The sequence below is a fragment of the Mesoplodon mirus genome (assembly GCF_964341445.2).
Source record: "Mesoplodon mirus genome assembly, chromosome: 3".
Lineage (NCBI taxonomy): Eukaryota > Metazoa > Chordata > Mammalia > Artiodactyla > Ziphiidae > Mesoplodon > Mesoplodon mirus.
The window spans coordinates 162,111,344-162,127,412 of record NC_138978.1 but is presented as its reverse complement, the minus strand read 5'-3'; the positions used below and the strand labels follow the sequence as shown (position 1 = coordinate 162,127,412).

Here is a 16,069-nt window from a genome sequence, read left to right as displayed (position 1 = left end):
ACTAAGTAGTAAAGGGACATGATGTCTATAACTTTTAGTTCAAAAATAATAAAATAATTCCAAAAAAACTTATTTATATGTAGTATATATGTATTTATGAGTATAGAGAAAGAATGCTAAAACAAATGTAGAAAAAAAAAACTGGTGTAACTAGACAAAGGCCATGCAGAAGTGTCTTGTACTATTCTTGAAACTTTAAAAAAAGTAACATCCAGTATACTTTAGTTAATAATAATGTACTATTATTAGTTACTAATAAGTACACTAATTAATAATAATGTATCGTATACATGAAATTTGCTTAGAGAGTAGATCTCAAGTGTTCTCACCACACACACACATAAAACCATGATAAATACGGGAGGTGAGGGATATATTAATCAGTTTGACTGTGATAATCATTTCACAAGATATACACCAAACACCAAAACATCACATTGTATACCTTAAATATATATAATTTTTATTTGTCAAAAGTAATAGAAATAGGGCTTCCCTGGGGGCGCAGTGGTTGAGAGTCTGCCTGTCAATGCAGGGGACGCGGGTTCGTGCCCTGGTCTGGGAAGATCCCACATGCCGCGGAGCGGCTGGGCCCATGAGCCATGGCCACTGAGCCTGCGCGTCTGGAGCCTGTGCTCTGCAATGGGAGAGGCCACAACAGTGAGAGGCTTGCGTACCGCAAAAAAAAAAAAAAAAAAAAAAGAAATAAAAGTAAATTATACCAAAATAAAAACCCACCCTTGGGACTTCCCTACTGGCGCAGTGGTTAAGAATCTGCCTGCCAATGCTGGGGACAGGGGTTCGAGCACTGATCCGGGAGGATCCTGCATGCTGCAGAGCAACTAAGCCCGTGTGCCACAACTACTGAGCCTGCACTCTAGAGCCCGCGAGCCACAACTACTGAAGCCCCTGCTGTGCAGCAAGAGAAACCACCGCAGTGAGAAGCCCGCGCACTGCAACAAAGAATAGCCCCCGCTCGCCGCAGCTAGAGAAAGCCCGTGTGCTCCAGCAGAGACCTAATGCAGCCAAAAATAAAAATAAATAAATTTATTTTAAAAAAAAAAAAGAAAAACTCACCCTCTCTGCCTCCCTCCCAAAAAACTATGTACATAAAAGCAAAAGAACTGCCTTGACTATATTAGACATTCAACAGTACAGTCTTGAGAAAGACGAAACAAAACAGATAACAGGCAAAGGGTTACATTTTAAAGCACTATTCATTTTCTACTTCAAGGTACCTTGTAGCTTTGATTTAAAAAGTAACTATCTTGGTATTCCCTGGTGGCGGAGTGGTTAAGAATCGTCTGCCAATGTAGGGCACACGGGTTCAAGCCCTGGTCCAGGAAGATCCCACATGCCGCAGAGCAACTATGCCCATATGCCACAACTACTGAGCCTGCGCTCTAGAGCCCATGAGCCACAACTACTGAGCCCACAAACCACAACTGCTGAAGCCCGCACACCTAGAGACCATGTTCCTCAACAAGAGAAGCCACTGCAATGAGAAGCCCGCGCACAGCAACAAAGAGTAGCCCCACTCACAACCAGAGAAAGCCCGCGCGCAGCAGCAAAGACCCAACGCAGCCAAAAATAAAATAAAATTTTAAAATAATAAATTTAAAATAAATAACTATCTTTACTTGAATTTTCTATACACTTAAGTTTACATGCTTTTTTAAATACACATAATGTCAGCTATAGAACAGATAGCAGAGTGATCAGGGGTGGGGATCTGGACTCATATAAGGATAGGTCCAAATCCTGGCAACACCATTCATTAGCTGGCTAATCTTAGAAAAGTTACTAAGCCCCTCTGTGCCTGAATTTTCTCTTTTTTAAAATACAGACAATACCAGTTCCTAATTCTTAAAATTCTTATGAAGATTTCAAAGGGCAATACATGCAAAGAACTTAACACACTCAGCATGAGAGTCGTTATTATTTCATCATTTTTAGAAACAAGTATCAAAAGAAAATGGTTCTTTTAACCTAAAAGATAATGAACCAAATACCAAATCTCTTGAGATTGAGATTATGATCTGCCCCATACCAATCTAAAACAAGGGGGAAAAAAGCTATGAGTCAAAGGGACCAGCTCAGAATGTTTAAACTAAAAATTAAAACATAAATGAAACGTAAAATTCCTGTTTACAACTAGATTATGATGTTAACATATTTTTAGAACAATGTATTAAAGAATCATTTTTACTTGAAAGTATCTTTGTCCAATGAAGATGTTGGAAAGAAAAGAAAAAAGAAAGAAAGTATCTTTGGTTCTGCTTAGTTTACTCAAGTTTTAGAAGTTCAATAGGTAAGATTTAGGTATTTTTAAAAACATCCTTAATGCCTGTTTGGGTTTCCCTAAGGAAGAACTACTTAACTACATGGACTGTGCATTTGTAAGAGTCATAGCTAACGGAATTTTACTTAGTGATTAAAGTACTGAAGGTAAGAAATCATAAATTCTGTCATTTATCAGAAGTTATCAACTCAAATACCTACATAAGCCAGGCATCAGAAACAGTCAAGTATAAGTCAATAGGGAAGACCTGAGACCACAGCGGCTGGACCTGAAGAGTAAGGGCTCACTTAAAGGCATGCAATTTCAAGTCTCGTTTTTGTTTTTTTTAAATATCGTGCCACAGGGAGATCAGCTCGGTGCTTTGTGACCACCTAGGGGGGTGGGATAGGGAAGGTGGGAGGGGGACGCAAGAGAGAGGGGACATGGGGATGTATGTATATGTACAGCTGATTCACTTTGTTATACAGCAGAAACTAACACATCATTGTAAAGAAATTATACTCCATAAAGATGTTAATAAATAAATAAATATCATGCCATTTGTGTTCAGGCTGAGTTCAGCTCAGAGATGCACCTGTTTTTACCACTGAATTTCAGAGTTTAAGTCCTTAGGACCTTTACGGTATGTATCTGTATGCAAATTTGATGTTTTATAAAAGATATTAATAAAAAGGAATGTTTCTGAGAATGAATACTCATGCACATCAAAAACATCAGGAAATGTTTCAATGATTTCCGAAAGGCGGTTGTATCATTAGAGATATCCTAACTTGGTTATCTCTCCCCCTTTGTACTCATAATTAAGATATACTTTTATATGTCATAACGTATAAATCTTTAAGATTCCTTACAACTCTGACACTTTAAGATTCCATCACTGGTGGAATAAAATTCCTTCATACTAGTAATAAATATGTAACAATGTAATAACTGCTGCCAAAATCCAAAGTAATCTGTTCTTCCACTGGATACCCTAGCATTCACATTATTATTGTTTTATACTGTTACTCTATTTTTGATATGTTTTATATTCTATAAGGTACTTTACATAATGGCAGAAAGCATGTCATTCATATTTTATCCCTATCAACAAGCATTTTGTACTTTCATAGAAAGTGCTCATTAAAAAAAAAAAAACTTCCATTTCTCAATAATATGATCTCAAGTTAAACTCTTTCAAATTCTGAAATGAACTGAGTTTTTACACGACTGAAATTACAATTATGCTTTTAAAAATGCTCTACAATTCAGAGAAGTTCTCAGTATCAGTGGCTGATTATGTTAACATATAAGCAATAGTATTTTTAGATAAATACTGCAATAACTTTATAATCTTTTGATTTGAGAAAATAAAACTTTAAGGATGTTATTTAAGCCTAAAGCTTAGTTTTAAACATTTATTTGAGAGAAAGATAATATGTTATTGGAAAATATTATTTACAATCATTCGGTCTTACCTGAGGATTCCAACTTGGATCTAATTTTTTAACTACGGCAATATACTCCTGCATTGCTCGGCTGGGGCTTGAATCACCAAGTGCTTTCCATGCTTCCCTAAAGTAGAGAATATCCAAAATGACCTATCATTAACTATGTAAGGAACACAAACAGTATATTTCTTCTTTTTATTATTAAAAAAAGGCACACACATTTTAAGGGTCAGGAGATACCGATATAATAAGCCATATATGAGTAGCCTTCTCTTTTTGCATTTCATTGGTCCATAGCAATACAGACCTTATCACCCCACCTAAGAAGCCCTTTTAGACATTTTTTTGCCTAATCACCCTGCCCCATGAAATTTTAAAATTACACATATATTGCACATCTGTTGAATTTTGGAAGATGACACACTATTGTACTACCTAAGATTTTAAAACTCCCCCAATCGATATTTATAAATGGGCAGAAGACCTAAATAGACATTTCTCCAAAGAAGACATACAGATGGCCAAGAAGCACATGAAAAGCTGCTCAACATCACTAATTATTAGAGAAATGCAAATCAAAACTACAATGAGATATCACCTCACACCAGTTAAAATGGGCATCATCAGAAAATATACAAACAACAAATGCTGGAGAAGGTGTGAAGAAAAGGGAACCCTCTTGCACTGTTGGTGGGAATATAAATTGATAGTCACTATGGAGAACAGTATGGAGGTTCCTTAAAAAACCAAAAATAGAATTACCATATGACCCAGCAATCCCACTACTGGGCATGTAACCAGAGAAAACCATCATTCAAAAAGACACATGCACCCCATTGTTCATTGTAGCACTATTTACAATAGCCAGGACATGGAAGCAACCTAAATGCCCATTGACAGACGAATGGATAAAGATGTGGTACATATATACAATGGACTATTACTCAGCCATAAAAAGGAACGAAATTGGGTCATTTGTAGAGACGTGGATGCATCTAGAGACTGTCATACAGAGTGAAGTAAGTCAGAAAGAGAAAAACAAATATCGTATATTAACGCATATATGTAGAACCTAGAAAAATGGTACAGATGAACCAGTTTGCAGGGCAGAAATTGAGACACAGATATAGAGAACAAATGTATGGACACCAAGGGGGGAAAGTGGCGGGGGAGCAGTGGTGGTGGTGTGATGAATTGGGAGATTGGGATTGACATGTATACACTAATATGTCTAAAATGGATAACTAATAAGAACCTGTGGTATAAAAAAATAAAATAAAATTCAAAGAAAAAAAAGGCGAGGGGAGGGGCTTCCCTGGTGGCGCAGTGGTTGAGAGTCTGCCTGCCGATGCAGGGGACACGGGTTCGTGCCCTGGTCTGGGAGGATCCCACATGCCGCGGAGCGGCTTGGCCCATGAGCCATGGCCGTTGAGCCTGCGTGTCCGGAGCCTGTGCTCCACAGCGAGAGAGGCCACAACAGTGAGAGGCCCACATACCACAAAAAAAAAAAAAAAAAGGCGAGGGGAGGTGAAGACAGAGATAAGAATACAGTGAGTAAGAAGGTAGGGACTTCCTGCAGTTTAATACCAAGGGCAATATTTTAGTCCTGAGCCCCCTTCTGCATTTTCCTTTTCTTCTTTTTTGCCAGCTGCTAGGACAGGCCTCCTTCTTGGCTTTTCCCTGCCAATTCTTTCTACCTCCAACCGGGATGTACAGCCACTGATCTACTGTAAAACAGAACTCAGTCCCACAGTTTTGTCACTACCTGCCTGCTCCTATGATGAACAGAACATCTTTCTGAGGTTTCCTAAATTTATTTTTGCTGAATCTCTTGAAAGTTACTTGTATACATCATTAACACTTTACCCCAAATATATGTCAAATATATATTCTTCAAAGTGAAGAAACTTAATATCAGTACTATTAAATAAATGTATATAGACCGTATTCAGATTTCCCTGACTTCCCCAAAAGGTTCTTTATAGCTTTCTTCTCCCAGATGAGGAGCCAATCAAGATTTACACACAGCACTGAGTTTCATGTATCTTTAGCCTTTTTTGTCTTCCATGATATTGCTATTTTCTAAGAGTCTGAACCAGCTGTTTTATAAAATCTTTCAATTTGCATTTGTCTGATTGTTTCCTCACCTACAGAGTGTTCTTGCCAAAAATGATTAATCATGATTAGAATCAGGTTAAATATTTGGCAAGAGCAACATATAGGTGACATGTCATTTACAATTCATCACATGACAGCAGTTTGTCCCATAATGATAGGAGTCAGGACTTAGTAAAAGCAGTATTTCCAGGTTTCCTCTTTGTAATTAATAAGTAAGCCGTGGATCAGATTGTGTGAATATTGTTCCCGAGTAGTTTTTCATCTAATGATTTTAACATCTATTGATGATTCTTGACTGAATTATTATAGTAGCTATAAAATCTAAACTTTTAAAAATTACTAAAAACAGCGAGATAACAGGCAAACTTGGGAAAAAAAATAATGGTGAATTGTAATTCTTAAACTGAAACAAAAAACTCACAATAAAATTTACATCAGGTATTCTCTACAACAGTAATAAAATGCCAGTCAGAGAACTTTTTGTTATCATCAGCAAAGAAAACCTGCACCAGAAGGAAAATCAAAGCACTGCTTCCTTCACTGAGAATGTCTTACACAAAAAAAAGTCAGCTGAACTAAACAGTTGGGCTTAATGACATTATTATTTGCATTCGGGTTCAAACTCTACATCTCCTCACAGCTGAGTGACAAACATTTCCTAGACAGGCAACTTGTCCAGGGGACCACATTGTGAAATACGCTTCTTCTCTCTATAACCATATTTCATCTTTTCTTTTAAAACCCTACTCTCTCTACTTTTAATTCCAGGGCTGATGCTCCAAAGTCCTTCCTTCTATAACTAAGGTTCCCTATTGTATGCAATTTCTCTCTTTTCACTTAGACAAGGTAAGAGGAAATAAGGCCTCAAATGGTAAGAGGTAATCTCTGAATTATAAGTAAAAAAATCTAGGAGGGCATAATCTTTTTATGTATTTAGGAAAGAAGTAGACTCAGTATCTATTTTTCCCCCCTTCTGCCCAACAGGGTATTACACGCACTTCTTCACCATGGTATGGGTGGGCAAGGAACAGAAGGGCACTAGAAATGAGCAGATAAAATTGGGGAGGGGAGAAGAGTAAAAAAAAATGGGGATTTACCCTGCTCTTCTACCTTCCCATCCTCCTGGCCTTCTTCCAAAGATCCCTCCAGAGGGGAGAAGTGGTGACCCATAAGGGGCTGTATGACAGGGAAGGAAAATTCCAACCAATAGCTCTTTTGGTTACTCTCTAAGAAGCAATTCATATGTAAGGGATGTGTGTCTGTTGTGAACTACTTATATACCAACATCATGGCATAAGAATCCTTTAGGAGATTTACCTAAAATCTTTTAATCTTTTAATCTCTCTCCCAACTGCCTATCATTAGCACAGTCTACAGCAGAAAGAGATTAATAGAAAACTAATTCTTTAATCTGCTCACTACTTTCTAATTCCTAAACACCTAAGCCATTTACAAGAACCACATTAGATCCCAAGAATTTCTTACCATTTTTGCTTTCCTTCAAAGTCAAAGTAGCTTGGTTTAGGAGTATTGCAATTTCCAACTGTGACCTAAATCAAGCGGGAGGGGGGTAAAATCAAGAACTTATTTTTCAAAGAAATGTCAGAGAAACTTCTAATTTTTAAATCTATTATGTATACTTCATAACTATAGGTTAGAAAATATCTGCATCATATAAAATAACAAAATTTAACATGCTTTGCAAAAGCAAACCAAAAAACAAACTTTAAATACAGGCTGCTTTGGCTTACTGCATTAAAAAACTGTTATCTAACAGTGTAATACATTAAAAAAAAAGGGTGACAGTGCATTCCTAAATTAGTAGACAAAATTATATATATAAAACAAATTATAAATATAGATTATGCAATCCTTATTACCATTTGTAATGTAGAAGAATTTTTAAACATGCAATAAACAAGCTTTAAAGTACAGTTTATCAGAATTCATCATACCGTCTGTCTGTGCTGATTCTCATAACACTATCAGCATTTTATCTCTCTCAAATTCCAGGATAAAGCACACTATTTTTAAAGTGCCCTATTATGAAACTAGTCAGTATAAATTTAGATGCTAAAAGCCACACACAAAAAATTTCAAGGTTTCTCAATAATATAAATTCTATTTATTCCACAATAATCTTCTCTTGTTTGTGCTCAATACTTATTTTTAATCCTCAAACACTTGTAGTTAAACTACACAGTAATTATTTTCATTGTGAATAAGCGTAAGTGAAATTCACACAACTGTAGAATTCACTACACAGCTCGATTCCCACTGCCAGCAGTAACCTCCCTTTCTGATGAACCCTCACAGCACTTACTCTATACCTCTCTGATGGCACTTTTCACTTTTACCTTGTGTTAGCAAGGTTTGTGTAGTCTCATCTTGCTATTAGAATATAGCCTCTAAGAAACCATTCTTAAGTCGCTCATTGCACATAACATAGTGTCTAACTTAAGGCAGTAAAAAAATGTTTATTGCATATAGAATGAATACATTAGGCATGTGTTCAACAAAATACCTATTTTCCCTAAAGCTAAATACCACAATCTGGACCCCATCTACTTCTCAAAGACTTACCCACTACCTCCTTCTACTCTTACACACTTGCATTTTGCTAAAATCAAACTGATAGTCTACTCACTATCCAGACTGATCTACTCATTGCATTTAGAATTTTTATTCTATTTTGCTCATGTTATTTCCCTCACCTAAAAAGACTTCTCTTCTCTCAGCTTTTCAAAATGCTAAATCTCCTTGCAGTCCCACTCAAGGTTCAAATTCTAAGAACCCTTTCCATCTACAATGATCTCATCCATCTCTGAGTTCCTAACAACCATCATCTCTACCATTTGCTTAGCCATTAATCACATGGCCCTCTGGCTGTTATTAAAATGTACATTTACACAGGGGCAGCCCGGTTATGATGGGACGGGGGAAGAAATGATGAAAGAGCAGGAGCTGCTTTTCTTGAACAATCACCATAAACCAAAAGTTTCACATATGTATGTCAAATGAGCCACACAACAATCCTGTTAGGCTTGCCATTACAAATTCATTCTATAAATGAGTACAGAGAAGCTCACACATGAGTAAATCTTGAATGAGGAGTCAAGACTTGACTCCAGGACCGTTAGACACCAAAGTCCAATATTACTCTACTATACAACACTCTGTTTTATACGCCACATGGAATCTAGGCTTCAGTTCTGGCATCTCTAAAATCACTTGAACTACTGTGTTAGAAATACGAAATGAGATAAACTACTAGGCATCATAAAAATAGCAGTTATTACTATTTGTGGTTTTTTTATCCAGACAACAGCCAGTGGCAGAAACAAATACCAGTATCTATCCTTCCTTTCTCTTATGGTAATAGAAGTCTCAGCCGGACACATGGTCATTGAGCTGAACATTACATGTGGCCATGCAACTTCTGCCCAGGTTCAGGGGGCTGGATGTATGTGAAAGTGATATAAATATCTTCCTTAAAAAGAAAGGGGGGCTTGGGGCTTCCCTAGTGGCGCAGTGGTTGAGAGTCCACCTGCTGATGAAGGGGACACGGGTTCGTGCCCCGGTCCGGGAAGATCCGACATGCCCCGGAGCAGCTGGGCCCGTGAGCCATGGCCACTGAGCCTGCACGTCTGGAGCCTGTGCTCTGCAACGGGAGAGGCCACAACAGTGAGAGGCCCGTGTACTGCAAAAAAAAAAAAAAAAAAAAGAAAAGAAAAGAAACGGGGGGCTTGTTCTTCCCTTTCCCTCTGCCCTGGCTAGAACATGCGTATGGTGAGCCATCTCTGGCCATGGGAAGAGAATCTTAGGGCAGCAGTTCACAAACCTTTTAGTCTCATAATCCCGTTACACTCTTAGAAACTGAGCCCCCCAAAGAGCTTTTGTTTATGTGGGTTATATCTATCAATATTTACCAGATTAGAAATGAAAAGAAATTTTAAAATATGTATTAATTCATTTAAAAATAATAAACTCATTACATGTTAACATAAATAACAAAATTTTATGAAAAAAATATATTTTAAAGCGAAAAAAATTTAGTGAGAAAAGTGACAGTGTTTTACAATTTGCAAATCTTACTGTCTGCCTTAATAGAAGGCAGGTGTATTCTACTTCTGCATTCAATCTATTGCACTATATGCTGTTTTGGTTCAAGTAAATGAAGAAAATTCAACTTCACAGAGATACATTGTTAGAAAAGTATTTTAGTAGCATTTTCAGATAATTGTGGATACTCGTCTTTGATATCACACCAAACTAAACAAGTGGCAGTTTCTTTAAGGTTAGTTGCAATGTGGAATCTGAAGTGATACCAACAAATTTTTCACACTGTTACATTAAAATCCATTGATCTGACCTGTACTCTCAATGTATCTTTTATCCACACATAATTTGTAACCTCACTCCCTGAAATATTTGAAAAAACAGTTCACTGAGTTACGCAGACCTTCCAAATGACACAATTCATTATACGTACAATATCGGAAGTTCACAATCATTAAAACCTCCACTAATCTTATCAAAAACGTTTTTCAATATTAGGAAGCTGTCAAGATCGGGTAGCAGATACAGATTTTCCAAACTTAATTTTCACTTAAAGGCTCAAATGTTGTCACTGGCAACAAATACTGTCAGTTGTTTTCCTTGAAGTGACAGGCTGACTTCACTCATTTTCAAGAAACTGTATGCCAAATGCTCAAATCTGAATAAGCATAGTTTATCAGTGAGTTGCTCTGTTAAGTAAAAATCATGTTTCATGTGGGTAGCTCAACTTGCAACCAAAAATTACACAGGTGTTTTTCCTCAAAACAACCAACATAATTCAGTATGCAGGAGAAGTATTTTGTGTGTACCCCCATTTCATCACACACAATATTAAAAAGATGTGTACTCAAGAGTTAATACTGAATAAAAATCAATAATTTTCACTGCTTCATCAAAGACATTTTAAAGTGAAACTGGCCTTTTTTTTTCTTTTTTTAACTCAGAGTACATAGTGGTTAAAAAAAAATAACTACTAGTACAGTCTGCTACCACTGCCTTGGTTCATGCTAACACATCAGCAGTTTTATCTGCCATGACAGCACAGAAAAAAGGCAAATACAAGCATATCTCGTTTTACTGCACTTTGCTTCACTGTGCTTTGCAGACACTGTGGTTTTCACAAATTTAAGGTTTGTGGACACCCTGTATCAAGCAAGTCTATCGGCACCATTTTTCCAATAGCATTTGCTCACTTCATGTCCCTGGGTTACATTTTGCTACTTCTCCCAATATTTCAAACCCTCCACTAGTGAAAAGATTATGAGTCACTGAAGGCTCAGATGATGGTTAGCATTTTTTAGCAATAAAGTATTTTTTAATTGAGGTATATACATTTTTTAGACATAACACTTTTGCACACTTAATGGACTACAGTATAGTATAAACATAACTTTTATATGCACTGGGAAACCAAAACATTCACGTGACTCACTTTATTGTGCTATTTGCTTTATTGCAGTGGTCTACAACTGAACCCTTGATATCTCTGAGGTGTGCCTGTAGTGTCTTGGTATTATTATGAAAATAGTTTTGACTTTATATTCTGTGAAAGTCTGAGGGATTATCAGGGGACCATAGTTTGAGAACTGCTGCCTTGATGGATGGCTGAACTACAAGATAGACAAAGACTAAGCCCCTGGATGATCACATGAAACAGAAGCACCCTATCAGCCCTAGATCACCTACCTCCAGACCATTATGTGAGATGAAAATAAAAGTTCAGGGCTTCCTTGGTGGCGCAGTGGTTGAAAGTCTGCCTACCGACGCAGGGGACACGGGTCCGGGAAGATCCCACATGCCGCGGAGCAGCTAGGCCCGTGAGCCATGGCCGCTGAGCCTGCGCGTCCGGAGCCTGTGCTCCGCAACGGGAGAGGCCACAACAGTGAGAGGCCCGCGTAACGCAAAAAATAAAAAAAATAAAAAATAAAAAAATAAAAGTTCAGCAGCTGACCCAGTATCCTCACTGATACAGAAGCTTTTGTATTCCCAAATTCAAAGAATAGTTCTGGATCCAGAAAGACTGGGAAAATAAAACTACAGGATTTTAGGACATCGTAAGTAACAGTTTCCAAATCAGGGATGATGAATCCTGAGCTATGAAACAGTTATAAAATGCAGCACTTTAACAGAGCATCATCTAAACTCTGTTCTGATATATGTATGATATATCCAGTGCCCCTGAAACAGAATATTTCAACAAAGTTTGCCAATGGTAAATGCCAGGGAATCAAGTACACCCAGGTTAAAGTAGGAGGACATGCTGAGTATCCCCACTTGTGCTAGTGCTGAAGGTTCCTCAACAGGAGCTTGAAATTTTCACAGGTTTCACCTGTGAAACCTCTAGTTTCACAGGTGTCAATTAGTTATCTTTTGCTGGGAGAGTGCAGGCTAATGCATGGAGGACCAAAAAAACCCTGTTAATTGGTGTGATCTTTCTGAAACTTCACTAAAAGATAATTGTGCAGCCATAGGCTTATCCAAGACTAAAAGAGCTATTATGTTATGTTAGGGCTCTGCCTGAGAAAGTAAGGTTCACATCTCAGCTTATTTTCAGCCTCTTCCTGCTGACAAAATAGAGTGCTATTTGGAATAGGAAATGTAATTATTTTATGATAAAGGTTGATTTTATGAGAAATGTAATTATTTTATGAGAAATTCTGATCCACCATACAGGAATTATATTGGACTTTCAACTTTGTTATTCTATCAAAGATGCTATTTTTAATACTGCCACAGAATTCTGATAAAAACAACATATTTAGAAGAGATTGATAAACACTGTGTGCCCTAACATATCTAAGTAAGCATAATCTTATTCTCTAATTCTCTAATAATTGTTCTCCAATAACGAGGAATTTTATTTCCAGAAACAGAATCTCTCTAACCCCACTAATGTCAAGAGGGTGAGGAACACACGCCTCTTCCAGACCATCTGGATGAAGTACACCTGAGACAGAATGGTTGCCAGCTGACAGGTGACTATAGTTCACTGATGACTCGAATATCAGATATTTAATAATGATGATAATATCAATAAATATATGTCATAGAAAGAAAAACAATGTTTTTAGGAAATCTGGAGAAAATTAGTCTTATACTGTCCAGAGAATCTCAGTCAGCCATGTTACTGGTCCAAGCGCAATGCTCAATAAATTCTTGTTAAATAACTGAAAGTCTCATTTTAATGTTATTAGGACAGGATAAATGACCAAAGAGAAAACAGATATCCAGGACTTTTGCATGAAAACAAATTCTGAGGCCAATTCAGGCATATTTTCATTCCACACTATAATTTATACCATTTGTTCCTACCAGCTATATCTCTCAGGTCACTTTAACTGATATTCATCAATCTTCAAAAGAAGGTTCATCTCTACTTAGTATATTCAGTTTAAGAATACAGAGGGACCCCACAACTTTTTTTTTTTTTTAAAGAATACAGGGGGAAACAGATACCAAGAGGCATAAAACGGGCTGTTATCCAGAACTTCATTCCTTCCAGTGTTCCAAAGAGCTGGAGTTTTCCTGAACTGTTATTTAACTCTTGTAAGCGATTTTTCACATGCTTAAATCTAAACACCTCAAGTAACTTTGTAAGTCTCTTGATGGCAAGTGTCATGATGCTTTTGCTTCTCTGCATCCCCCACAGGCATAACACCCAAGTGTTTTGCCATAAAAGATGCTGAACAAGTATTTGTCGATTATGATAAAGCAATTATTTTTCTAACCCAATTACTCTTTGAGGATAAATTAAGGATGTCTCATGTCATATGACATTATTATTACTATTCCCATACTTCCAGGTAATCTTTGGAGCCTTAGAGTCAGGAGCTACAATCTAGTTCTAGTTCTGTATGACCCTAGGCAAGTTATCTACTCTCTCCGGGATTCCTTATTCCTAAGAGAAGGGCATTATTTCATCTGGTGTTTTCTAGCTCTAAAATTTTTATAACTGTATCTAACACAAGCATATTCAGCCAAAACATGTCTAAGATATTTAGGGTTAAAAAAATCACAATAATAAAAGTAGTAATACTTTATTTTGCATTGCACCACCCTCTTTATTATTCTCAGAAATTTTTTTTAACGTTACTACGTTTACTTCCAAACGACCCTCTGGCAAGAGTGAACGGTAAATCTTGTTTTGTAAATGTTCTGAAGCTGGTGAAAGCGTTAAGTGCAAGGCCACTGAGCAAGTCAGAGAAGACACAGAAAAACTGTCATTCAGGGTCAGCTAAATATCACTCCTAGGATAGCAGACAGGTCCTTTCCATGTCCAGAATGCTAATCCTTAGCAGATGATTATAAAACAACACACACACACACACACGCAAACTTCATTACACCTAGCCATTAATCAAGCACGTTTACTATCTGTTTTTTGGAGGAAAGAGAAGGCCTGTGGTCGCTCTCCCGCATCCACCCCTTCCCTGCGACTTTACCTGCTTGTACCGGGCATACAGGTACAAGAGCTGCTCCCTGCTGGCCCCTTGAACCAGGCCTCGGAAGTGCGCGGCAGCCTTCTCAAACAGCTCTGTCAGCCTCCAGGACGCCTCGGTCTCCGGGCTCTGGAGGGATTCCATATCCACGGAGCCGTCCCCCGAGCTCAGCTCTCCGCCGCTGTCGTCCGTAGTGGCTCCCGCAGGCAGGAATGGCGAAGCCATGTGACCGCCTGTCTTCTTCAGACGGGGTGTGACGCCGGCTTGGGGGCCGAACTCAAGTCGGACCCAAGCTCACTTACTCGCGCTCCTCGCTTAACTCTGCCTCCCTCTCTCCCCCTGCCCTCCCTGGGCGTGCGTGGCGGGCTCCGCCACCCTCTGCAGCTCTCCCCCGCTGCCCGGTCTCTTCCGGCAAACCGTGGCTAACAGCGCGCTCGGGACACGCCGGGTCCCTCCAACGGCGCGGCGGGGGTCTGAGAGCAGCACAGCAGGAAGTACTGGAGAGAGGGAGGCGGGGCGGCGTGAGCGCGGGGCGGTGTGAGCGCGGGGCGGCGTGAGCGCGGGGCGGCGTGAGCGCGGGGCGGCGTGAGCGGCAGAGCACGCGCCCGGAGCTACGGCCGGCGTCCTCTTTCTCACTGAGCGGGGGAAGCGTGGGTGGCCCTTCGTTGGGCACCGCCTCTATGTTGCGGGACTCATGCGACCGCGCTGGGGGAACGCTGCTTGGAGAAACAGTCCTCAGTCGTTGAGGTGTCTGTTAATCGTTTCGTTGAAAACACTAGGCCATCGGGGGTGGGGGAAGGAGGCCGTCTATTTGGTAGTGTAGCGATAGAAGCGGAGTCGTGGGAAACTTGGAGCTGAGGACGAAGGTTCCGCCTGCGCCCGCCTCCCAAGGTTATGTGTCCCGAGCGCCCCAAATGAGCTTCGGATACCTGCATCCGTTGCTGGAGAGTTTGGTTCTAACTTGAATAGTGAATGAAAATTTGGGAGATGGGGCCTTCAACGCCCAAATTGTGTGATTGGTCCAATCTCTCCGTGTCTTGCTTTGCATGCGTGCGTGACCCCCATCTCGCTGAGCTTTATGGGACCCCACCCACACTCCAGGGCCCTCAGCACGGTGCTTCTTCCCAGCTCAGCCTTTGCCACTGTGCTTTGGCAGACCCTGAAAAGTGAAAACAAAAATGTACTACGTAGTTCTGCCCTGAAGGAACTCAGAAAACTGCAGAAACTGTAACGTGATTGTGATAGTGTCAAAGAAAATAGTCAATAACCAATCTGTAATAGTAGAAGGGAGGACTTCCCTGGTGGCACAGTGCTTAAGAATCTGCCTGCCAATGCAGGGACACGGGTTTGAGCCCTGGTCCGGGAAGATCCCACATACCACGGAGCAACTAAGCCTGTGCGCCACAATTACTGAAGCCGACGCGCCTAGAGCCCATGCTCCGCAGCAAGAGAAGCCACCGCAATGAGAATCCTGCACACCAGAACAAAGACCCAATGCAGCCAAAGATAAATAAATTTAAAAAGAATAGAGGAGAGTTTTATCTGAGCCAAACTGAGGACTATAGTCCAGGAGTTAGCCTCTCGGTAGATCTGAGGAACTGCTCTGGAGAAGCATGGTTTTCAGCACAATTTTATGTTCCTTCAGAAGAAAGAACATCAAACCTGTTAAGAGTACATTCCTTCAAAGTTACAAACAAACAGATTAGCTTGTACACAGCAAG

At 39.4% G+C, this 16,069-nt stretch overlaps 1 protein-coding gene across 5 annotated transcripts in view; it reads right to left on the bottom strand.

The window, feature by feature from the left end:
• ACBD6 (acyl-CoA binding domain containing 6) overlaps positions 1 to 15,108 on the bottom strand; it is a 227,427-nt gene extending 212,319 nt beyond the window's left edge. For all 5 annotated transcript variants that reach the window (XR_014293615.1, XM_082616570.1, XM_082616572.1 and 2 more), the window contains exons 1-3: positions 14,352 to 15,108; positions 7,336 to 7,400; positions 3,760 to 3,856 (exon numbers count right to left, since the gene is read on the bottom strand). Coding sequence is in view for 4 of the 5 variants with exons in the window: in XM_082616570.1 (XP_082472696.1) it covers positions 3,760 to 3,856; positions 7,336 to 7,400; positions 14,352 to 14,573 (384 nt within the window). In the remaining variant the exon portion in view is untranslated. The remainder of the gene's footprint in view (positions 1 to 3,759; positions 3,857 to 7,335; positions 7,401 to 14,351) is intronic.
• Between the last annotated feature and the right edge of the window lie 961 nt (positions 15,109 to 16,069).